Genomic DNA, 23865 nt, shown 5'->3' with positions numbered 1-23865 from the left:
AGGGTTCTCTCCTGTCTCCTCCGGAAGAGTCCCTCCTCCCTGCCTCCCAGGTCTCAAGGCCTCAGATCTTGTGGGCCAGACTCCCACACATCCCAGGCCATCCCCCTGTGTGCAAATGGGGCTGAGACTTCTCCCACCCGGTTCCTGGGGAGCCCACCCTTCCCCACCAGCAGCTCTGCAGGCCAGCATGCTGCCTTCTCATCCCAGGCTTACAAGCAAAAATTTCCTCTCTCGTCTGATATGCTCGTCTCCAGAATGTAAAACTCTCAAAAGAAGAAAGAGGGGGAAAAGGACCTCTGCTCTTTCTAATTCACTCTCATCCTGATGAGCTTATGGGAAAAGACAGTTCATTTCTTCCCCAGGTCCTCTTTTTCCTGGTAATAGGTACAGCCATTCACTTCCATTCTTCTCCTCTCATGGAATCAGCAGTCTCAGTGAATGATTGTAACTGGGAAGGTCTACTAAGAGTGCCTGTCTCAACTTTTTCATTTTGCATAATGGGAAACGCCCAGAGGAGGAAAATTACTTGACCAATATCACGGAGCATCCATCTTGACCTAATAAATACTGTGCTGTGCTTAGTCACTCAGTCATGTCCGACTCTTTGCAGCCAAATGGACTGCAGCCCGCCAGACTCCTCTGTCCACTGGGATTCTCCAGGCAAGAATACTGGGGTGGGTTGCAATAAATACTGAAGGACTCCAAACATTAAGGAGGAACAAAGATAAATTGTATCAAGCTCCTTCTATGTGTTGGGTTCTTTACCAATCACATCAACTTACATAATACCACAGGTCTTATGGCCCACTTCAGATTAGACTCTGAGGTTCAAGAAGTTAGATGACTTATCTAAAGCAACACAGCTAATAAGGGGACAGAGCTAGGACTCAAACCCTTGTCTTGCTACTTCAGGACCCAGAAGAGTTGGTATACACAGAGTGAATCCTAGGCTATCTCTGTTGGAGGGGAAGGTCTGGGGTGATGAGCCAGATGGTGGGTGACAGGATAAGAACACACAGAGAAGGTCATGGATGTGGCATTTAACATGTTATGTTGACCAACACTCATGGTCACTGCTTTTGGCATTGTGACTGTGGGTTTCTTAAATTGCAGTCTAAGAAGTTCTCACGTGTAAGATCATCTTAAGAATTTTTCATCTTGATTGCTACTTCCCAGGTCCAGAGATTTTGTGATGTGAACACTGCTGATGTTTGCATGACCAGAGCTTCACCTGGGATGTAAAAAAGTTCCCTTTGAACCACTTAAGCAAGGAGGACCTGAAAGATGGGTTTTTAGGTTGCAAATTTCTGCCACTGAAATTCCGGTTCCCACTTTTGAGGCAGACCTTGCCCCCTAGTGGAAAGGGGTGGACTCTGCATCACAATAAATGGTCCACCCATAGAAGTGGAAGTGAAAGTCGCTCAGTCCTGTCTTGACTCTTTGCGACCCCATGGACTATACAACCCATGGAATTCTCCAGGCCAGAAAACTGAAGATTCCCTTCTCCAGGGGATCTTCCCAATCCAGGGAAAAACCCAAGTCTCCCGCCCTGCAGGCAGATTCTTTACCACCTGAGCCACAAGGGAAGCCCAAGAATACTGGAGGCAGTAGCCTATCCCTTCTCAAGCGGATCTTCCTGACCCAGGAAGATATTTCCTATTTCCTATTTCATATTGCAGGAAATTTAGTTTTAAAAATAAAATTGGCCAATGTGGTGAAATAGATTCACAGGTTTGTTGCTGTTGTTGAATTTTTTTCACTGGTGGAGGAAGACAGCTGGGTGTGTGGGGTTCACAGAGGAACCCTGCTGGGGAACCGACATATTTAGATCAGAGTTGTTTCTGGGTGTGACCCCAGATCTCCTGCATCAAGACCTCCCAGCAGCCGAGGAGTTAAAATGCAGGTTCTTCCCAATGAATAGCCCTGTCGGGGTGAGTATTAGGTTTTCAAGAAACACTTCAATGAGACACCTTAAAACTTTTGGGGCTTCCCAGGTGCTGCTAATGGTAAAGAACCTGCCTGCCAGAGCAGGGGATGTAAGAGACAAGGATTCAGTCCTTGGATTGGGAAGATCCCCTGCAGAGGGGCATGGTAACCCAATGCAGGATTCTTGCCTGGAGAATCCTATGGACAGAGGAGCCTGGTGGACTACGGTCCATAGGGCCGCAAAGAGTCAGACAAGCCTGAAGTGACTTCGCACGCTGCACAAAACTTTCACCTCTTCTCAGTGGGCTGTGGAGGGAAGTGGAAACAGGTGGGCTCTCTGGCCAGAATTGAGGGACCTCCCCCAGCTCTGCCACTCCGAGGAAACTGGGATGCACAAAATTTGAACTTGCTGAGACTCAGCTGCCACTCTCCCCGAGGTGGAAAATATACCTACCTTATGGGGAGTTGGGAGGATTCCAGGCGGGTGTCGAGTGTAGCATCTTTGTAATTTTATTTATTTATTGGCTGTTCTGGGTCTTCATTGCTGCATAGGCTTTCCTGTAGTTGTGATGTATGAGCTCTCATTGTGAAAGCTTCCTTACTGGGGCTCCGGGGCTCTAGATTACAGCTCAGTAGTTCTGGCACAAGCGCCTTGTTGTTCTGCAGCATCTTCCCAGACCAGGGAACAAAGCCGTGTCTCTGCTCTGGCAGGTAGATTATTTGCCACTGAGCCACCAGGGGAGCCCAAGTGTAGCTTCTTTGAACCAGAACTGTCACTCTGAGCCTGGGCCCTCCCCACCCCATATGGAAATGACATCATCCCCTGTCCCTGACGCCCCATGTCCATTTTGAGTGTCTCCAACTGCAGGCCCTGGAGGCAAGGGATAAAGCCCCAGCCCTTTAGACCCTTCCCCATCCTTTCCGAGGATACCTTTCTCCTACATATCTGGCTGCTGGGCTCTCACAGTTCAACCGGTCACCCTATAGAGGCCTTTTTTGGAACTGATGTTCTGCAGGTATATTCCCAGCCCTGCGGACTCTGGGAAAATTGACATTGCGTATTCCAAACAGCTGAGCCAGGACAGGGGTTTCCCTCAGCAAGTGGGCAATCGTTCATGTCTCAGCAGCACTTCCTCACAGCCTCTTCCCTCTTGGACATCTGCAGACTTGCTTTTCAGAAGCTTTTAGTTCTTATCTTTCCTGTTACCCCCTGGACCATGGTAAAATGCCACCAGGCTGCTCTTTCTCCAGACCCAGTGATGTCGATCCCCATCCCCTCGTATACCTGGGGGGGCTGCTCCAGAGGGAGTTGTTACATGCAGTAGTGGCTGCAGGGCTCAAAGTACCTGGGGAGATGGGAGACAGAGGGGCTGCCTTATCCCCCTTTTATAGACAAGGAAGCACCATTCAGAGACAGGAAGTGACAAGTGACTTTTCTGACTTGGCACAATTATTTTGGAGGCAAGGCAAATTTATCATTGCTTTTTCTTCCAAGGCTGTGCTTCTCTGTTAAAAACACACACACACACACACACACAAAACCATCCTATTTAAGAACCATCAGGTTCTAAGGAAAAACTCATTGCATAATCCCATTTGGAATGGGAAGAAAACTCTAAGCACATCTAAAAATAATTTGGGAAGGTCACCTGCCAAATGTCTGAATGATGGGAGTCCCACTGGATTTTATTCTTTGAATTTTCTTATTTTTTTCAGACAAGCCTGTATTATTATATAGAAGTAGCATTTCAGGTATAAAAAGGAACTGATCTTGCTTATTTGAAAATAAACTGCAGCTCCCTATGAAGACTCAGATGAATCTCAAACATAATGTTGAACAAAAGGATGCAGGCACGTAAGAGGGCACGTTGCATGATCCTGTTCATTAAATATTCAAACTAAATGGCCAACGTAATGAATGTGAGAGTCAGGATGGTGTTTACCTCCAAGGACCAGCAGTGCCTGGGAAGGGGTTCAAGGCGGGGTGGCACCTGGGGTGCTGATCATGCTCTGCTTTTGATCAGGTGGCTGGGATGAGGGTGTATTCACTTGTGGTGATTCATCATCCTACATCACAGCTTCTTAGCATTGGTTTTGAGTTTTTATGATAATTCACTCAATTCCTATTTGAATGATGGTGTATTTTGACACAAGGAGACTGTCTCACTTGCCTGGCCTTGTCCCAGCCCTGCAGGGGTGGGAGGAATAATTGAAGCCATGTTTTCCAACAGGCTACCCCACTGGGTCACACCTATCAGTTCATCAAAACACTTCATATCAGGGACAGTCTGGAAAGCATAAAGCATAAAGCGTTTTTGAACAGAACAAATATAACAGAGAGAACAGATCACACAGATGAAAGAAGACCTGTGAAGGCAAACAGGAGAAGACCTGTGAGGCAACCTGGAGACTAGCAGGAAATCTTCACTGCCCTGGGGCTGGAGGGATACACAGGTGGTGTCCCTAGAAGCAGAAGCAAGGCCATCTGATGGGCCTGGAACCACAGCAGGAGGCTGCCAGGTGGGTACTGGGATGACAGTGGAGCTGGAGCCATAGAGGAGACACAGCTCCTGCTGGAAAATGCTGTCCACAGCCCAGAGGGTGAGAAATTCCCGGGTTTCTCCCAGTCTCCTATTCTGCAAACTCCTGACACCACTTCCTGTTGGCTGGACCTGGCCCAGATGCAAGTGGGGGAACAGGGGTGAGGACAGGCCCAACTCCCAGTCCCTTTGTCCAACTCTTCCACTAGGCCCCTTTCTCACGCTCCCACCAACCTCTCTCCCTGCCAGGTCACTCTGCTCAGGGCATCGGTCCTCTGCTGGGAAGGAGGCTCCTTTAGCCCAGGTGCTTCTAAGCTGATCATTAGACTAAATTTAGTCTACCACCTTGTTGTCCATACAGCATCAGCAATGCTCCATCACGTTCCCAAAGACACCGGATAACACTCTGTGATGGACACACTCTAAAGTGATCCCTTGTATAAGCCTCTCCCCTTGAGTTTAGGTACAACATGTGACTCTCTTGTAGCCCAGAGAACATGGTCAAGGTGATGGGTAATCACCAAGATGACCTTGGATTACGCAAGGCTCTGTCTTAGCAGACCACAGTGAGAGAAACTCTCCTGCTGGCCTTGAAGGACAAACAGCCATGCTCTGAAATGTCTCTAGAGAGCCCCATGTGGCAGGGAAGTGCAGGGGGATGCTAGAACCTAGGTGGCTTCTTCCCAATAACCAGTAAGCAGTCAGGCCCTCAGCCATACAGCGGCGAGGAAATGAGTCTGCCAGCAACCTCACGAGCTTGCACATGGCTTCTCCCCACTCGTGTCTTCAGATGAGAACACAGCCCAGCCACCACTGGACTGTAGACCTGACCCTGAGCAGGTGATGCAGCAAAGCCACCGGGACTACTGAGCCACCACAACTGTATAATAATAAATACATGCTGTTTTAAGCCACTAAACTTGTGGTGCTTGACTACACTGAGAGAGAAAACTTATCCACAGAGTGGGAAGAGAAACTCTTCCCTTGTTTTCTCCAAACCACAGAGTTCCATTTAAAAAGGTGGGACAGTCAGTAAGTCATTCCATGCCTTATAATTACTGGCATCCCTTCCTACCTCTTCTTCCGCCAGGGTCAATGGGCAGGTACATTGTTCTGTGTTGCAGGCAGAGAATGCGTCATGAAAGGGGGAGCCCTGCAGCTCCCCGCTGGACTATGCTGTTACTGCTGGTGCTCCCATCAGAGTGCTCCCGAATGTAATCAAATTAGGGCTGGACTCAGGGAGCTTTGGGGTCAATGATGGCAACAGACTCGTGGCTCTGGTACTTTCCATCCTCAAACAACACAAATGGGAGTGCTATCGTTTGAATGTGTCTCCCCAGAATTCACGTGTTGAATTCTAACCTCCCAGGGTAATCTCCTTAGGAAGTGGGGCCTCTGGGAGGTGAATAGGTCTGGAGGGCAAGGCCCTCCCTATGGGATTAGTGCCCTCATTAAAACAGGCCCCAGAGTGCTCCCTACCCCCTCCACCATGTGAGGACATGGGGAGAAGACAGCCGTCTATGAACCAGAAAGCAAGCTCTCACCAGACAGCACATGGAATTTGCAGGCGTTTCGATCTTGGACTTCCAGCCTCCAGACTGTGAGTAATCCAGTTCGGTTGTTTATAAGCCCCCCGCCCCACAGTCTGCGGTGGGTTGTTATAGCAGCCCAACAGAACAAGACAGTGAACAAAAGTGCTAACGCGACCATTGCTAACAAGGAGAGTCAGCTGAATATTTGAGCAGCCCCTTTAATGTTACTTTATTTCTTCTTATGTGGACCAGTGGGAGAAATTCTTCTGAAAACTGTTAAGATAATGAGAAGACGAATGAAAAACTTGCATAGATAGGGATGCCCACAGTCTGGATTTTCAAGGCCTAAAAGATGAAACAAAACAAAGCAAATCAAACTTTTAGGATAAATGAATCACCCTCTAGAAGGGCTGAAAAGAGAAAGGCCTAGCAACTGTGTAAGGTGCTTGCTTCTCAACTCTGGCTGCACACCAAGAATCACATCGGGAAGGGTTTTAAAACAAACTTTAAAAAATTAAGTCTAACTTGAACACAAGAGAGTGCACCAAACTTAAGGAAACATCTTGATGGATTTTCCCAGGTGAGCACTCCTGTGTGGTCACCATCCTGATCATAATAAAGAACATTTCAGTTACTTCTGAAATCTCTCTCATATTCCCTCCTGGTCAACATTCCAGCTTCCCCTGCACCCGCCTCCCCAGTTCAGTTCAGTCACTCAGTCGTGTCCGACTCTTTGCAACCCCATGGACTGTGGCACAGTCATGGTGATGTGGCTTCCCTGTCCCTCACCAACTCCTGGAGTTTGCTCAAAGTCATGTCTATTGAGTCAGTGATGCCAATCAACCAGCTCATCCTCTGTAGTCCCCTTCTCCTCCTGCCTCCCGCCTGCACAAGGAAATTGTTATTCTGATTTCTAACATCATAGAGAATAACTTGAGAAGCTTTGAAAAATACTAATACCTGGGTCCCCCCCAACCCCCACAGGATATCTGGTCGAGTCTGGGAGGCACTCAGACCTGGGGACTTTGCAAAGGACCAGGTGATTCTGATTGCAGCCAGGACTGGTGTGCACGCACACACCCATTCCCTGAAGGGCAGTGAGGGCTTGGATTCACAGCCTCCCAGCACTGCAGACAGGCTCTCTGGCAGTTTCTGGATTGCAGTCATCAGGAGCAAAGCCAGGTACTGAATCCACCTGGATGCCAGGGCAGCCCATTGAGGCAGATGACCTCAGTTCTCCTCGGATGAGCAACAGGCAGGTGGGCTGGGCTGTGGATTTCAGTGGAAGTGACAGGAGATGTCCAGGCAAGAGTGGAGGTGCTGGCAACAGATACCCTCCACCAAACATCCCTCCTCCCCCTAAAAGTACCCTTCCATATTTATAAAAAGGACCTGCATGTATGGGTGCTCAGCCACTTCAGTAGTGTCTGACTCTTTTCAACCCTATGGACTGTAGCCCACCAGGCTCCTCTGTCCATGGGGTTCTCCAAGCAAGAATACTGGAGTGGGTTGCTCTGCCCTCCTCCAGGGGATCTTCCTGATCCAGGGATTGAACACATGCCTCCCGCATCTCCTGTACTACAGGCAGATTCTTTACCGCTGAGCCACTAGGGAAGCTGGAGAAAGGACCTGGTGTGACCCGAGTCAAGCAGCCTGGTTTGACTTAAGAGTTTTCAGTATGCCCAGATTTCATTCTAGGAGGTTTCTCTTTAGTGTAATTTGGAGCTGTGATAATCGTTTAAAAACCTAACAAACTTCTCCCATAGAGCACTGGAGATGTAAAGCAAGTGATCCCAAAAAAAGGTGCGGAGGAGAGAAACAGCAAAAAAAAAAAAAAAAAGAAAGAAATCAAAGAGAAAAGACGAGCACTCACATGGCTTTTGCAGGATGGCTTGACCAACCCGAACTTCTGCGTGATCTGGTTCGTCCTGAACTCTTGCCACTTGCCATCCACCAGGGTCTGGGCTCTGATCTCGTAGGTCACCAGGCGTTCTGCTCTCAGGCTGATGGGAGTGTTCTCATAGACCGCAGAGGCACCCTCCAAGTCAGTGTGCCTTATTCTCTGCAAGAAGGGGGACCCGCCTTAGGTGGGACTGAAACCGGTGACCCAGAGTCAGCAAAACCTGGTTCCTGGCAAGCCCTCCTGTCTGATGTGTGCAGGGAGCAAGCACTTCTCCATGGCCCCATTTCCCGAGCACACTTGCTGCTGAGTCAGTTGGCATTTGAACCCTCACCGTGAGTAATGGCCGATGGACTGGGGTTTGGACAACTCAGGAAAATGCCAGGAAGTCAATCTGTACTGAATTGGAAGGTCTTCACATGGCTTTGCCAGAATTTAAAAACCGACATAGTATTCATATGAGCACTTTGACTACTGTTAAATAATTCACCTCTTCCATTCAGTAAAATCCATCACGTACGGAAATGCCTGAGTCACTGAAGACCAAGGACTGGCCCAAGGAAGAGATGTGACCCGCTCAAGGACACATAAAGAGGTGTGGCTAAGCTGGAAGAAAACCCAGGTTTCTCATTCATGTATCCATTCATGATCCAAAGGTACCACCCCTACCTTCCTGATACTGTGATTGGCAGTGGTAATAAAGAAAGATATGATAGGGCCTCCCTGGTGGGCCAGTGGCTAAGAATCTGCCTGCCAATGAAGGGGATAAGGGTTTGATTTCTGGTCTGGGACAATCCCTCATGCCACGGGGCAACTGAGCCCATGTGCCACCACTACTGAAGCCGTGCTTGGCAACCAAAAAAGCCAACACACTTTGCAAAGAGGAGTCCACACACTGCAGCCAGAGAAAGCTCTCCCACGGCAGTGAAGACAGTGCAGCTGAGAATAAATAAATTTTAAAGAGATATGGTAATATTAAAGATAGCGTTTCTCAAGGAGCTTAAAGTTTATAAGACTTCTAATCAAATCCTAAGTGGAGCATAAGGGTCCACCATCAGAGTTGTCACCATCATCATGGGAGCCCTGTTCCAAGTTTTTTGCACAATTTAACACATTTCATACTCACAACAACCTAGGCAGGTAGGTCGTATTACCTTCTCTGTCTTAAAGTTCTGGAGAGTGGACCTTAGGAGGTTCCTGGGCTCACCAAGATGATACAGCTCACCAGGCAGTTTGAATTCAGTCTCTACTCTGAAAGCCAGCTCTCCTGCCTCTCCTCAAAGTCCAGCAGGAGCTTGGAAGTGAAGGCCTTCACCCTCCTGCCTCCTCCAGGGTCCTGTCCACAGCTCTGCTTTGCCACCCTAAACAAGACCATTCCCTCTGTCTTTCCAGGCACTACACGCTACCTCCATGAAAGAAGGGCCACCTGTAAAGCATCACCCAGCATGTACAAATTGAAAGCATGTTGACAGATTTTCCTGGCAGTCCAGGTTAAGACTTCGCCTTCCAATGCAGGGGATAGGGGTTCGATTCCTGGTTGGGGAGCTAAGATCCCGCATGCCTCATGGCCAAAAAACCAAAGCAGAAACAATATTGTAACAAATCTAAGAAAGACTTTTAAAATAGTCCATATAAAAAACCCTTAAAATAAAAAAATAAATAAAATGAATTGAGCCCCAGATGTAGTTTCAGAGGACTAGCATTTAACCCTGGCCTTAGCAGTGGAAGCCATACAAACATGAAGACATTCAATTTTGAGATCCTCATCCGTTAAATGGGCTAATAGCAGCAACCTCAGAACGCTGTTGCAAAAATCAAATGACATTACATCTATCAGCCTGATTAATACCAGGCCTACAACACATTCCAAATGAATTAGCGATTCATGTTTAATCAATTATTATTAATTCAATATGAATTGACTGAATCTCAAAGGCTGTTTCAGAGACATACCTCTCTTAATACCAGGCCTACAATACATTCCAAATGAATTAGCAATTCATGTTTAATCAATTATTCAATATGAATCAACTGAATCTCAAAGGCTGTTTCAGAGACATACCTCTCCTCTGCTCTGTCCTCCTTACCTGCATATGAAAACTGTAGGAGGTAGTGTCATGCTTGATTCCTTTTATCTCAAAGAAGAATCCATATAAGGTAATCACTTTTGAATGTGTCGTATACTCCTAAATGAGGAGAGGTAAGCAACAAAGGGACAGGAAAAAAACACCTTCAGTATTCAAAGGGAAGAGGACATAGCAAAGCCAAATCTAGATGCAAAGACTAAAGGGACTGATTTGTGATTTAAAACACGGCAACAATTTTAGCCTAGGAAGGAGAAGAAAAGGCAAACTGTAGTGACTTTACAAATCTCTACAGGTTGGCACTCATGGGGCTATACTTTTCACTCTACATGCCGCTTAGTGGGGAGAAGAATGAGTTAAGCACGTTCTTGGATGACCCGCAGTCTGCAGACCTTTAAAACAGAGTGTTCTGCTACAATTCAGTGGGCCTGAGAGACCCTCCATGCCCACAGCATTGCAGGGTGTCCTGGCCACTGCTGTCTGCAGTCTGTCCACTTGGACAGATCTCTGCAAGCCAAGGGGCTGGACCCAGCCCATCCAGGCTTGACCCAGGGGGCAGTATCTGATGATAGATTCAGGGCCCCAAACCCCTAAAATATGAACTCTTTTGCGATCACTTCTTGGTGGCTTTAGTGAAGAGGGAGGGTGGCAGTCATTTCCTGGAGAGCCACGCCTATCGAGGGAGCCCGAGACAGTGCAGCTGCTGGCCCCTCCGGCTCCGCTGGCGGCTGAGCCCCCGGGTGCTCTGCAGCCGAGCTTCCGACTCACAGCTGATTTGAGTCTGGGCTCCATCAAAATAGCTGCCCAGAATAGCCACCCTGGCAACCTTAACCACGGGCTTGGAGCGGAATCTCTTCTTGAGCGGTTGGCAGCTCACCATATTTGTGAGGAAGAGGATGACCAGCTCATCCCAGGTTGCCCAGGTCTTTCCTGACTTTAAAACAAAAAGTTCTACATCCCCAGGGAAATGACTCCAACCCTGAAAACTGAGACAGCTGGTCAACTTCATGGGGCGCTGCAGCTGTGTATATCAAGTTACTGAATGGCCTATCCCAGGGCCCTGTCTTGTGAATTTTACCCCTGAGGGGGTGGTGAGTGTTCAAGAGCGACACCTACAATTTCCCTTTCTGCCTTGGCCATCTTGCCACAGGTAATAATTGACCATGGCCATTGTACAAAGGTCTCTAACCAAGCATGAGGTGGGATGGTTCTTCCCCTTGCTCAGCCTGGTGGTCAGTACCTGGTTAAAAAGCAGCCCGAATCTCACCGCCTGGGTGCTTAGGTCTTTCACGTGGGCCATGTCGCCCCCATTCTCCAGCTGAAAGGAAAAAATACACCACTTACCAGCAACCTGATTCCTCAACAACATCTTCACTGCATTGATCCCAACATCCCTCACTGTGTTCAAAAGAGTTCTGTCTCTGGAGCCTACATCCACCCATGAATCCAGTCCACAGTACTTACTGAAAACCTGCTAGTCAGGTACCCTGTTCAAAGACTTTACAGAATGCAAAGATGAGGACATGAAAAGTGCCCCAGCATTTTTTTCTTAGCTGAGAAATAAAATGTGTTCATTGGGAGCCCAATCACAAGGTAGAGCATATTCTTGGCTACAAAGTCAAGACCAGGTATGGCCCCACATGGCAGGCTTGGGGTTAGGAGGCAGCAAATTTCAGGAGGATGACATTGGTGGTGGACGGCAAAAGGAAGGAGGTGTGTGGGCCAGAAGGAGATGAAGAGGGAGGTGGGGCACTCCCTGAAGTGTCCAGCTCCAGCTCCGAGACTGTCCCCCCCTCTCTGTCACCCCTCTCCTTCCCTGCTCTGTCAGAGCACAGTTGAGTTACATCCCAGAAGAGCACAGTTCCGCAGAGGCCTTATCTGCTGTGCGGGGGCCACTGAGCCCTGTGGTTTGCACATTACAATAGATGTTTGTTGAGCTGAACTGAATTTTAACTAGTGACTCATAAACCTTCAGAACTCAAACACTGCCCCATTTCATCTCTGAAAACGCATAATTGGAAGCACATAAGAAGCACAGTAGTTTGCACGGACAATTCACAAAGGGGGAAACACCACATGAAAAAATATTCATATTTTCTAGTAATAAAGGGGATGCCTATTAAAAAATGAGATGCCATTGTTCACTTCACAATTGACACAAGTAATGGAAAAGGAAAATGCTCTGAGTTGCTGAGCTCAAAGGAAGGCACCTCATTTATCACTAGGGAAGGAATTTGGCCCCAAGTTTGCTAATATGTATCAAGAACAAAAGTGCACATTTCTTTTGGGGCCAGTATTTTTTGCTCTTCAAATATTCCTATAAGAAAATAATTCTCAGTCAAAATAAACCATCATGTGCAAATGCATTCACCATACAGTCTATTTATAATAGTTACCGATCAGAAACACCATGATTTCTCTACAACAAAGGAGAAGCCAAGTAGCACTGGTCAGTCACCAAGTGGTAGGGTTAGGGTTAGGGTTTGTAGCACATCCTTTTGGTGAAAGAGTTTGCAGCCATTAAAAACAGTGATAATAGAACATTTCATTAAGTGTGTTTTTTTTTAAATACTGGAAGGTCATATGCAATGAGATGTTAGCAGTAGTTGTTTTGGGTGATGGGTCTGAGGCTATGCATTTGCTTTCTTTCAATTTCTCTGCATTTTTAAAAAAGTCCAATAATAAGTACATGACATTTGCGTTGGTGAGGAGACTCAATGTGGAGGGCCATGTGGCCAATGGTCCCTGATTCTTCAGGTCAACAGGGCTGATGCTTCTATCCACTTCCCCTGGGGAAGGATCCAGATACTTCCCAACCTCCGAAGCCCAGAGGTTTCAAATGCAAAACACATCCCCAGAAAAAGCGAAGACAATAAATTTCTATAACTGTTTTCCTTGCTGAGTTGGCGACTTACCGCATGGTAGTGGTTGGCTGTAACCCGGACCAGCCAGGATTCAGGGAAGAAGTTTATGTGTCTAAGCTCTTCCAGATCCTTGCCTGGGAAGAAGCACAAAGGGAACATTCTTATGGATTTATTCCTAACAGAACCGCAAAAGTCTTCTTTACGGAGGAGAAGAAGAGGAAGTCCGGGAGCTGAGGATGGGAGAGCATTCCTATCCCATCCTTAGACATGTGGGACCCAAGTGGGACATTTCAAGGCACTTTCTCCCAAAGTGTCCACAGCCAGCCTCCCCCACCCCCCTCCCACAATCCTGCCCAGGAGGGCGCGTTGAGATCTGATAAACAAGTGTTTTTGGAGTGTCTAGAAGCCATTTGGACAAATCTAGCTGGGCTCCATCAACCATTTGTGGGGTTAGAGCTACTCATTCAATCTGGATGGCTAGAAATGGCTTTGAAAAAATTCTCCAATGTCCTTTCAGATGCAAACACCTCACCTAGTGGCCACCTGGGCTGCCCCAAACACACTCCCCAAGAGTTCCCTCTTTTTCCAAGCCTTGCCTTGAGCCCAGAGCATAAGGATGAGGAAACTCTAGCCTGGAGCATAGAGCCACAGTTTTCTACCAACCTGCCGAGCAAGGGAATGACCCAGAGGGGCTGCCGCACTAAGAGGCCAGGCACTTGGTAAGTTGGCAACAACGCAGTCCCGGGAGCCGAGTGCACTTTCACAATCACTGAGTCCCTTCCATCCATCGTCATGTTTCACAGAAGCTCTGATTATCCCCATTTTACAGACAAGGAAACTGAGGCCTGGTGGCTAAGTGACTTTCCCCAAATCACACACCTTGGAAGTGATAGAGCCAGATCTCAATCTCGGCTAATTCTTTTTTTTTTTTTTTTAATTTTTCTAAATCTTTAATTCTTACATGTGTTCCCAAACATGAACCCCCCTCCCACCTCCCTCCCCATAACATCTCTGTGGGTCATTCTTTTGGAAATGGCTGGTGGGCTTCTCTGGGAGTGCGGAGGGGTGGGGCAGCCAACAGCCTCCCCTAGACGCCCTCCCATGGGCAGGACTTACCTTTGGTGATGCTGTGCAGACGCAGGCAAAGGAAAAGCGAGATCAAGTTCTGTCCCACATCCCGGTCCAGAAAGGAACAGTTCTTGGGGAAGCTTAGCAGAGGTGCAAAGAGGATAAAAGGCTTTCAGAACCCTCCTTTCTGGAATAGGCTGGGTCTCATGAAAGTCACATCAGAGGCTAAGTGAGCCCACCCAGCAGAGGTAGATGGTGCCTGGTTCTCTCTTGGATGGATGGGGAGTGTGGAAGCAGAGGGCGGCTGCCACTGAGGTTGTAACGAGACAAAAGGCTATATCCCTCTCTGTACCACACAGTGGGTGCTTCACAAATACTTATTAAATGATGATGGAACACATGGAATTGTACAGAGGGTTGCAAGATACATTTTCTCACTTGAGTCTCACAAGCTTCTCAAGGGGGCAGACAGGACTAATACCATCGGCTCCATTTTACAGAGGGAAAAACAACGACTCAGCCAGGACTTGAACCCATAGCTGCTGATTCGTCCTGCACACATGCTGCCCTTTGAGTAACTGGCCAAAGGGCAGTTGAGGCATTTCAAGAGCACGTTCTGGGACATCCCTGGTGGCTCGGTGGTAAAGCAGCCGCCTGTCAATGTGGGAGACACCAGAGACACAGGTTCTGTGCCTGATTCTGGAGGATCTCAAGTGCCATGAAGCAACTAAGCCCATGTGCACAAATGTTGAGCTGCTCTAGAGGCCAGGAGCCACCACTACTGAAGCCTGAACCCCCTAGATCCCGTGCTCTGCAGCAAGAGAGACCACTGCAGTGAGAAGCCCCCAGTTTAAAAGCCCATGCAGCAGTGAAGACCCAGCACAGTCAAAGCTAAATAAAATTGTTTTTAAAGAAGCACTTTCTGGTAGAATTAAAAGGCAAGGTCAGATGAGTGGGTAACTCGTTTTAGCAGCTGGTTCCGGGATCAGCTCTGCAACACTGTTAATACTAAACTCGGTTAATTTCCACACGTGGCTGACGTCAGGGCTGGGCTGAGATCACACTCACCTTGAGAAGACACGTACACACATTCACTCCTGTTTTGAAACAACTTGCTTTGTAAAATAGTCACTTTTGACCAATGGGGACAACAAGGGATAATTTTCCAAGTCCCTTTGGAAACGTAGCCATTCCCTCAAGTCAGTTCCTGTATGAGACCAGCCAAGGGCACTTTTAGGATATTTTTCCATGAATCAGGAGTGGTGTCCAAATCACACCCTGTCCCAGCCAGACTGAACGCTCCATTGGCTTCATGTCCCGCCTCAGCTGGGGGTGCCTACTGCCCTGCCTGGGGACCATTTGTTTTCACAAGATCTGGGAATTCCTGGGGCTCTCCAACTCCTTCATGGCAGTGGTCCCAGGAGAGAAGATCAGGGATGCTGAGGCATTGGGAGAAGGGATGGAGCATGAAGACGAGTAAGTGAATGCAAATTCAATGACTATTAGAATCCACTGGGGACCTGGGCTTCCCAGGTGGTGCAAGTGGTAAAGAACCTGCCCACCAATGCAGGGGACATAAGGGACATAGGGTTTGATCCCTGGGTCAGGAAGGTCCCCTGGAGGAGGGCATGGCAACCCACTTCACGGTATTCTTGCCTGGAGAATCCCATGGACAGAGGAACCTGGCAGGCTACAGTCCATAGGGTTGCACAGAGCTGGAACAACTGAAGCAGCTTAGCATGAAAGCACTGGGGACCTATCTCTGGAGTGGATGGACAGGCATAAATAAAGGAAAGCTGATACTTCCAGGAGTGCAAGGCTATTGGTCCCGAAACCAGCCCTCCATTACCTAGGGCAGTAAGAGCTGGGCTAGTGGGGGCCATGCCAGTACCCCAAGAAACACGGACCTCTTTGCTGGACCAAAAACTGTTGCTTGCCTCCTTTTTCTGATTTGAATGCCACTTCCTTCTCTCTCTCTTACCATTTAATGGAAGAAGAAGCTGGGCAGCATCGTGGCAGGTTCAGGCATCAAGGAGGGAAGAAGGGGCTGATGGCACAGCACCCCCGTCCAGATTCGTGCTCTGAGGAATAAGCCTGTCCTCTCGGCAAGGGCTCCCCCAACTCAGAGCAGCCCGGGAGGAGACTGAACTTGCTGGAGCTGCAGGTTAATATGGTCTCAGCCCAGAAGGGAAAGGACCATCTAGAAGACAGATTTCCCCTCCAGCTCAGAAGCCCCCAGGTGCCAACTCCACAGCTTGTGGGAAGGATGCTGGGAGGGTAAGGAGGGACCCGAGGCTCCCTGCAAGAGGCACTCAGACCTAACAACCATCAGCCAGAACCTCTACGGAGAGACCTCCTCCCCGAGAGGACTCTGGAAGGGTTTTGTTGAGACAGGCCCCTTGGGTCACAGGAAGTGGCACTGATGGTGGCTGACTTGGCCAGGTCACAAGTCAGCTCATCCATTGCCCAGCCATGCTTGGGGTCCCTGAGCTTGGGCCCTGGAGTCAGACCGACCAGGTTCCAGTCCTGGGGCAGCCAGCCATCAACCATAGGATCCTGCCTCCCCAGGTTTCCATCTCCTTCTCCGTCCGGGGGGACAATGGTCACATGTACTTCCCTGGGAGAAGTAGAGGTGACAGTTCTTGTGAAGTGCTGGGCACAGCTGCTGGTCCCAGTGGTACTCTGGTCCTCTCAATTACCACCATCGTCTCCTCCTCCCAGGGAAAGAGACCTGGACTGGAGCTGGTCAAATGCAGGATCAGGTTTTTGGCGGCATTCATTATCACTTACGGTTCAGTCGCTCGGTCGTGTCTGACTCTTTGTGACCCCATGAACGGCAGCACACCAGGCTTCCCTGTCCTTCACCATCTCCAAGAGTTTGCTTAAACTCATATCCACAGAGTCAATGATGCCATCCAACCATCTCATCCTCTGTCATCCCCTTCTCTTCCTGCTTTCAATCTTTCCTAGCATCAGGGTCTTTTCCAGTGAGTCAACTCTTTGAATCAGGTGGCCAAAGTATTGGAGCTTCAGCTTCAGCATCATCCTTCCAATGAATATTCAGGGTTGATATCTTTTAAGACTGACTGGTTTGATCTCCTTGCTGTCCAAAGCTGCCACCCTCTAACTCAATGGAGCTCCAGGCCACCTCAAAGGAAGTAAACAGTGGCCTCAGCTGCTAATTCTCTATATTCCCCAAATATCTGAGTGGTATGGTCCAACCCCTCAAATCAATGGGCATAATCTTACCCCTAGAGCCAACAGGGTGGACCATGGCAGAGCCGGGACTCTGTCGAGACTTCTGGAGACAGCCCGAGCATATTAATCTAACTCAGTTCCGCTGGTCAGGGTGGGGAGGGGTGGCATCTGGATTTTCTAGGCCAAGGATGAACACACTCATCAGTCGCTTTATGTCACATGAAGTGGGGAAGCTGGCTGTGGAGTCAGAGCCCCTTCGCATGGCTGTTTGGTGGACTCAAAGGCTGGCCTGGCTTCCCCTGGTGCTGAGCTCTGTCTGTACAGACACTTTGGGGTTAGCAAGGGCATGGCAACCCAGTCTAGTATTCTTGCCTAGAGAATTCCATGGACAGAGGAGCCTGGTGGGCTACAGTCTATGGGGTCAAAGAGTTGGACACACTGACTAACGTTTCTGAGAAAAGCTTCAGGCTATGGTATCTGACTCTTAAAGGTCATTGGAAACCCTTGGAGCATGAGCCCCTTAGGGAGGATGGTTCATAGATCCTTGATTCTGAAAGACATGCTCAGGTCCCCTCTGGGTTCTGCTCACAAGGCACTGGGAACAAATCCCTCCTTCTGACCTCCTGAAAGACAGCGCCGAGGAAAAGTCTCCATCAGACCAGTGCAGGTTGTCACTTTAGAGCTGCTGTGAGCCATGACCTTCTCCTTTCCTCCATCCTGTCATCAGTTAGAATCATTTACCCTTCAGACTCAGAGCCCCATTAGCCCAGCACTTCAACTTTTAGCCTTTTAAATGCACACTCTAAAATTCTGACTCATGCTACAGCATAGAGGAAACTTGAAGACATTATGCTAAGTGAAATAAGCCCGACACAAAAGGACAAATACTGTATGACTCTACTTATATGAGGTTCCTGCTGCTATTTAAATCCTAAGTTGTGTCAGACTCTTTTGAGACCCCATGGACTGTAGCCCACCAGGCTCCTCTGTCCGTGGGATTCTCCAGGCAAGAATACTGGAGTGGGTTGCCATTTCCTTCTCCAGGGAATCTTCTTGGCCCAGGGTTCAAACCCGTGTCTCCTGCTTGGCAAGCGGATTCTTTACCACTGAGTCAACCTGGGAAGCAGATGAGGTTCCTAAGCAGTAAAATTCACAGAGACAAAGATAGAATGCTGGTTGCCAGGGGCGGAGGGAGAGAGGAATGGGGATTTATTGCTTTATGCATATGGAATTTCAGTTTAGGAAGAACAAGTTCAGGTGAAGGATGATGGGAACTGTTGTACGACAGTGAGAATGTACATAATGCCCCTGAGATGTACACATAAAAACGAGTAAAATGGTCATTTTTATGTTTTTATGGTCAGTTTTATGTTTTTTACCTCAATAAAAAATTGGTGTTAAAAATTACTTCGTCTCTACGAGAAATGTTTGAATATTTCATATTTTAAAGTGAAGCTTGAAATACATGACAGACTTGGGGTGATAATACACAAGGGAAAGGGCTTTTTTTCAAAAGGTAACTCGGTGCAGAAGACCCGGACGCCTTCTGAAACCCAAGAAGCAGGAAATGGTCCCCTCAGCTCCCGACACCAAAGTGTGGTAAAGAAACAACATCTCTGAATGTCGCCAGCACCACCATCACCCACCAAATGTCACTGCTGTTCAGGGCATCCTGCCAAGTGCCGTGCTGGGCCTCTGCTTTGAGTCAGAATGAACCTACGTCAGACTGAGGAGGGAGCATTGATAACCTCCAGTCAGTAAACAGCAGCAGTGGGACTCAGACTCAGGGCTGACACCTTTCAACACACACCTCATTTATGGAATACGTTTGGCCCTGCTTCCTGGATTGTCAACTCTGAAGACTGGGATTTTCATCTGTTCTGTTTACTCATGTTCACAGCACACTTTACAGTGTCTGGCTCTCCGCCAGCTTGCAATAATGTTAAGTGAATTAACCAGATGAATGACCTGGTCCTTGCCGACCCACCAGCCTGTCATACCATCCCACCCCTCCGCTTACCTGTAGTTCCTAGGAATGCAGCTCCAGCCCAGTGCATGTGTGTGCACACACGCATATACACATCACACACACATGCATGCACAGACCAGGCTATTCTATATCAATTTTCCTAAATCTTCGTGGGGTTCTGTCTGCTGTTGCCATGCTTATTTGTCAGGCCAAGTCCTATTGGTCATTTATCAAGAGCAGTCAATGTCATCTTGATGAGGCAGATGAAGATGGTCCTGACCTTTGCCCAAAGGCAGAACTGAGACTAGAAATGTTATCTAATAATGACTCTAACTGCCCTTTGCAAAGGCCTCCTGCATTCAGACACATTCCTTGTGTTCTCCAAAGTCTTCACTCTTATGGTTGAAGAGGACGTTTGGGGTTCACCCAGTTTGGGTAAAAGGACTTCCCGGGTAGCTTCCCTTCCCACTTCCCAGGCGTAGTGGTGAAGAATCTGCCTGGTAATACAAGAGATGCAGGTTTGATCCCTGGGCTGGGAAGATCCCCTGCAGTAGAAAATAGCAACCCACTCCAGTATTCTTTCCTGCCTGACAAATCCATGGACAGAGAAGCCTAGCGGGCTACAGTCCATTGGGGTTGCAAAGAGTCAGACATGACTGAGTGACTGAGCAGGCACGCACAGTTTGGGTGGAAAGCCAAGAAGCCAGGTGAGGGAAGTACAAAGGTAGGAAGGAATAGGAATCAATGATATTTAGGCACCTTGAAAAGAAGGAGATTCAATTTCCTGGAAGCCAAGCTAAGGGAGACAGGAGCCATGTGGTCAGAGTCAGAGAAGAAATCAAACCAAGAAATGCAAAAGTCAGGTCATGAGAAATCCTGACTTGAAATATATGAACCTCCCTGCATAGGGCTTAATGGAGAGACTCTGAGAGAACAGCTTAACCACCCGCATGTCCATGGCTCATGGAATACTTCAAAACGAATGTTCCTGTAAAGAGATCTGAGTTTCACACCACGGTTGCCCAGTTTTATGAACACTGCATGGTTACATCTGCAAACGCCATCCATTAATCACAGGAGATGCACGGCTTCTGCCTGACCAGGCACCCAGCATTATAGTGCATTTCATTCCAGACGCCTGAGGGCTGGGCCACTAGGGACACAGGGCATGGCTGGGTGGCTCTCCTTGGAGGCTCCTCTCGAGAGGTATATGTGAGTCGAGAGGTATATGTGAGGAGGTGGTGCTGGGCTTGTCAGACCAGGGTGCACACACACAGCCAGCACATGCTCTTGTTCTCTCTGCAAGAAACTCAGAAGGAATACGTCCAGTGTGCAGGTGAGATCCAGGAAGACTTCCAGGAGGAGTCCTTAAGCTCTGTAAAAATTGGGTCAGATTTGGGCAGGACAGGGGAAGGAGGAGGAGCTTCCCTGGTGGCTCAGACGGTAAAGAATCTGCCTGCAACGCAGGAGATCTGGGTTGGGAAGATCCGCTGGAGAAGGGAATTACCTGGAGAAATCTATGGACAGAGGTTACAGTCCATGGGGTCACAAAGAGTTGGACACGACTGAGCGACTCGCACTATTACTTTCACTAGGAAGGAGAAGACTTAACTGCAGAGGTCAGAGAAATCTAATATTTGGGACTGGGTGGAAACTGACTTCACTGACTGCTTTCAATGACCTCCTTCTGGTGAGGTTGCTGGAATCCACCCTTGCAGTGTCTGCGAGGGACCCATTTAGGGCTTAATAAAGCAGCTAAAGACAAGAAAAACAGGTCTGTTCATGACTTGCCCTTAACTCTAAGATCTCAAAGGATGTGTCTGAAGATCTAGGCGGCCCAGGTCCACCCAGCTCCACCACCAATTTGCAAAAGTAAGCCCCTACCCTCCCTGGCCATCCATCCCTGAATAGATTTTACGGACATACTGTTGAGTAAAAGAAGCCAGACATGAAAAGTCTATGCTCTAAGATTCTATTTATATAAAATTCAAAAGCAGCCAAGAAAACCTCCTAGAAAAAGAAAGCAGGATATTGTTTACCTTGGTGTGAGATAGCGACTGAGATAAGACACATTAGGGGGCTGGTCAAGTTCTGATTCTTGGTCTGGGTACTGGTTATGGGCTTCCCTGGTGGCTCAGACAGTCAAGAATTCGCCTGCAATGGAGGAGACATGGGTTCGATCCTTGGGTTGGGAAGATCCCATGGAGGAGGACATGGCAACCCACTCCAGTATTCTTGCCTGGAGAATCCCATGGACAGAGGAGCCTGGTGGGCCACAGTTCGTGGGGTTGCAAAAGTGGGAATGAGTGAGTAACTAAACAGGTGTGTGCACTTTGCAGAAATTAACTGAGCTGTTCACTTAAGGTCTGTGAACTTTGCTGTATGTTTCATATTTTGATGAAAAATGTACTTTAAAAAAAAGTGGAAAATTTGCCTCTGGCCCTTTTCCCATGGATGAGTCTTTACAGCTCCCCTGGGCTTCTCAGACTGCTAAGTGGAATGAAATGATGACTTTTCCTCCATGGACCAATGAAGGCAACGGTTTTGCTCACATTTTTTTTTGTTTTTCTTACAAGGAAATGTTAAATTTAATTCTGGACAGACTATTTGTTTTTCTAAATTAACTACTGCCAGGAAAACAGGCTGTGTGCGCTGAGCTGTGTGCCTGTGCGTGTGTGTGTATGTGTGCGCAGGTACGTGTACACACGTGCATGTTCCCTTTCTATATTGATGTATTTAGACAAAAATGAAAATAAGCTTGAAGAAGTTCTTAAACATGGTGATGGGGAAATGAATTACCCCTTTAACTTTCCACTAGTGTCCCCATTAGTGTTAATCGCTCGGTCATGTCCAACTCTTTGTGACCACACGGACTGTAGCCCGCCAGGCTCCTCTGTCCGTGGAATTCTCCAAGCAAGAATCCTGGAGCGGGTAGCCATTTCCTTCTCCAGGGGATCTTACGGATCCAGAAATCGAACCCGGGTCTCCTGCACTGCAGGCAGATTCTTCACCCTCTGAGCCACGCTGGTGCCACTGGCATAGAGAAAATGTCCAGTAATTATGTTGAATGAATGAAAAAAATAGAGGGATAAAACAACACGAGTGAGTACTAAGACTTGGACATACGTCTTTACTTGCAGGTACAGTGGTGCCGAAGGAGTTAACTACTCAGATACCTTCCCTCCTAGCTCAAGACATTGCCAAGACAGATGAGCAAAGGAGTGTCTGGTCTCTTTGGCTCAGTTGCTGCTCCAAACCCTCCTTTCTGGACGCTGGGCCGCTGCTGGCCCAGCTGGAACCCCGAGCTGCAGCTCAGCCTTACTCTTGGCTGGTCTGACATTCAGGCAGCTAGTCTCGCTGCTATCACGTTATGAGAGTCCCGTTGCGGAGATCCCCGTACTGTGAAGGTCCGCTCTGACCTCTCTTCTAAACCACTCTGTCATTTAAATAATTTCAACAACAGATGCAACTGTAAAAATGGGGCCAGACAGCCAACTTCCTTGGTTCTCATTCCCAGGCCTGTGTAGTGTCTCCCGAGGTCTGCTCCTCTGCCCCACCTTTCACTGCTCCTGGCGTGTCCCCATCAGCCGCCGTGGAAACTTCCCTGCCTAGCTGTTCCTTCTGTCTTCACTGGACTGTGGAGCTCAGCTCTCCTGGTGACTCAGTTCTGGAGACCATGGCTGCCCGAAGTCTCCCTCCTCCACCCTGGGAGCAGAGGTGCCTTCTCGAAGCCCGAGCACTCAGGCCAGCAGCTCTGAAGCTCAGCCCTGAGGATCCTCAGGCCAACACAGAGCCTGGGCACCGCCAGTGCCTGCTCATGTCCTAGGTCGGCATCACCAACCTAGTGAGGCATTATTTCTCACTGAACCTTATGAAAGCCTTAGAACTCTTCCTAGTCTAGTCCACCAAAGAGGCCCTACTCATCAATAAAGATGGAGGGACTTCCCTAGCATTCCAGGGGTTAAGACTCTGCTCTTATCCACTGCAAGGGGTGCAGGTTCCATCTCTGGTCGGGGAACTAAGTTTCCACATGCCGCAGGGTGTGGCCTAAATACATATGCAAATAAATAAGGAGATTTATCAGCCACTCCTCTTATTTAGAGTTGCAGCAGACATGCTGTTCTCTTAGTCTGGCATCGGCATAGTAAGACCCACTTCTCTGATGAATGTTTGATGGAATCTCATCATTCCCTAAGCTTTTATATGCTCAGCATGGTGCTCCGTAAGCTGGGGCCGCAATAAAGGATTACAAACCCTCCCTTTCAAGCTGCTTATGACATGCCCAGGGAGGCAAAATGCATGTGCCCACCAAGCTGTTCAGTGGGAACCAGTGGTTGAAACTCCCACGGGGTCCCCTCCATGGATGGACAGAGAAGAGGAGGCAACTCCAGCTGGCTGGAGTAGGGGTGCCAGGGAGGGAGACTGCTGATCCCTTGGGTTAATTCAGTTCAGTCCCTTAGTCGTGTCCGACTCTTCGCAACCCCAGGGACTGCAGCACGCTAGGCCTCCCTGTCCATCACCAACTCCCAGAGTTTACTCAAACTCATGCCATCCAACCATCTCATCCTCTGTTGTCCCCTTCTCCTGCCTTCAATCTTTCCCAGCATCAGGGTCTTTTCAAATGAGTCAGCTCTTCACATCAGGTGGCCAAAGTATTGGAGCGTCAGCTTCAACATCAGTCCTTCCAGTGAACACCCAGGACACGCATTTGGGAGGTGAAGCCACTGACCAGGTAGCGCCTGTGGGTGCCACGATTCTGAGCTTGGGGAGCGAGCTGGGATGAC

The 23865-nt window shown here is 48.5% G+C and overlaps 1 protein-coding gene across 1 annotated transcript in view; it reads right to left on the bottom strand.

The window, feature by feature from the left end:
- Positions 1 to 6274: 6274 nt before the first annotated feature.
- BTBD16 (BTB domain containing 16) overlaps positions 6275 to 23865 on the bottom strand; it is a 49531-nt gene continuing 31940 nt past the window's right edge. The window contains exons 10-15 of the mRNA XM_068961744.1: positions 13963 to 14054; positions 12898 to 12980; positions 11223 to 11300; positions 9986 to 10084; positions 7872 to 8060; positions 6275 to 6343 (exon numbers count right to left, since the gene is read on the bottom strand). Of these exons, the coding sequence (XP_068817845.1) occupies positions 6275 to 6343; positions 7872 to 8060; positions 9986 to 10084; positions 11223 to 11300; positions 12898 to 12980; positions 13963 to 14054 (610 nt within the window). The remainder of the gene's footprint in view (positions 6344 to 7871; positions 8061 to 9985; positions 10085 to 11222; positions 11301 to 12897; positions 12981 to 13962; positions 14055 to 23865) is intronic.

Source organism: Capricornis sumatraensis, chromosome 23 (assembly GCF_032405125.1).
Source record: "Capricornis sumatraensis isolate serow.1 chromosome 23, serow.2, whole genome shotgun sequence".
Lineage (NCBI taxonomy): Eukaryota > Metazoa > Chordata > Mammalia > Artiodactyla > Bovidae > Capricornis > Capricornis sumatraensis.
This window is presented reverse-complemented; position numbering and strand designations above follow the sequence as displayed.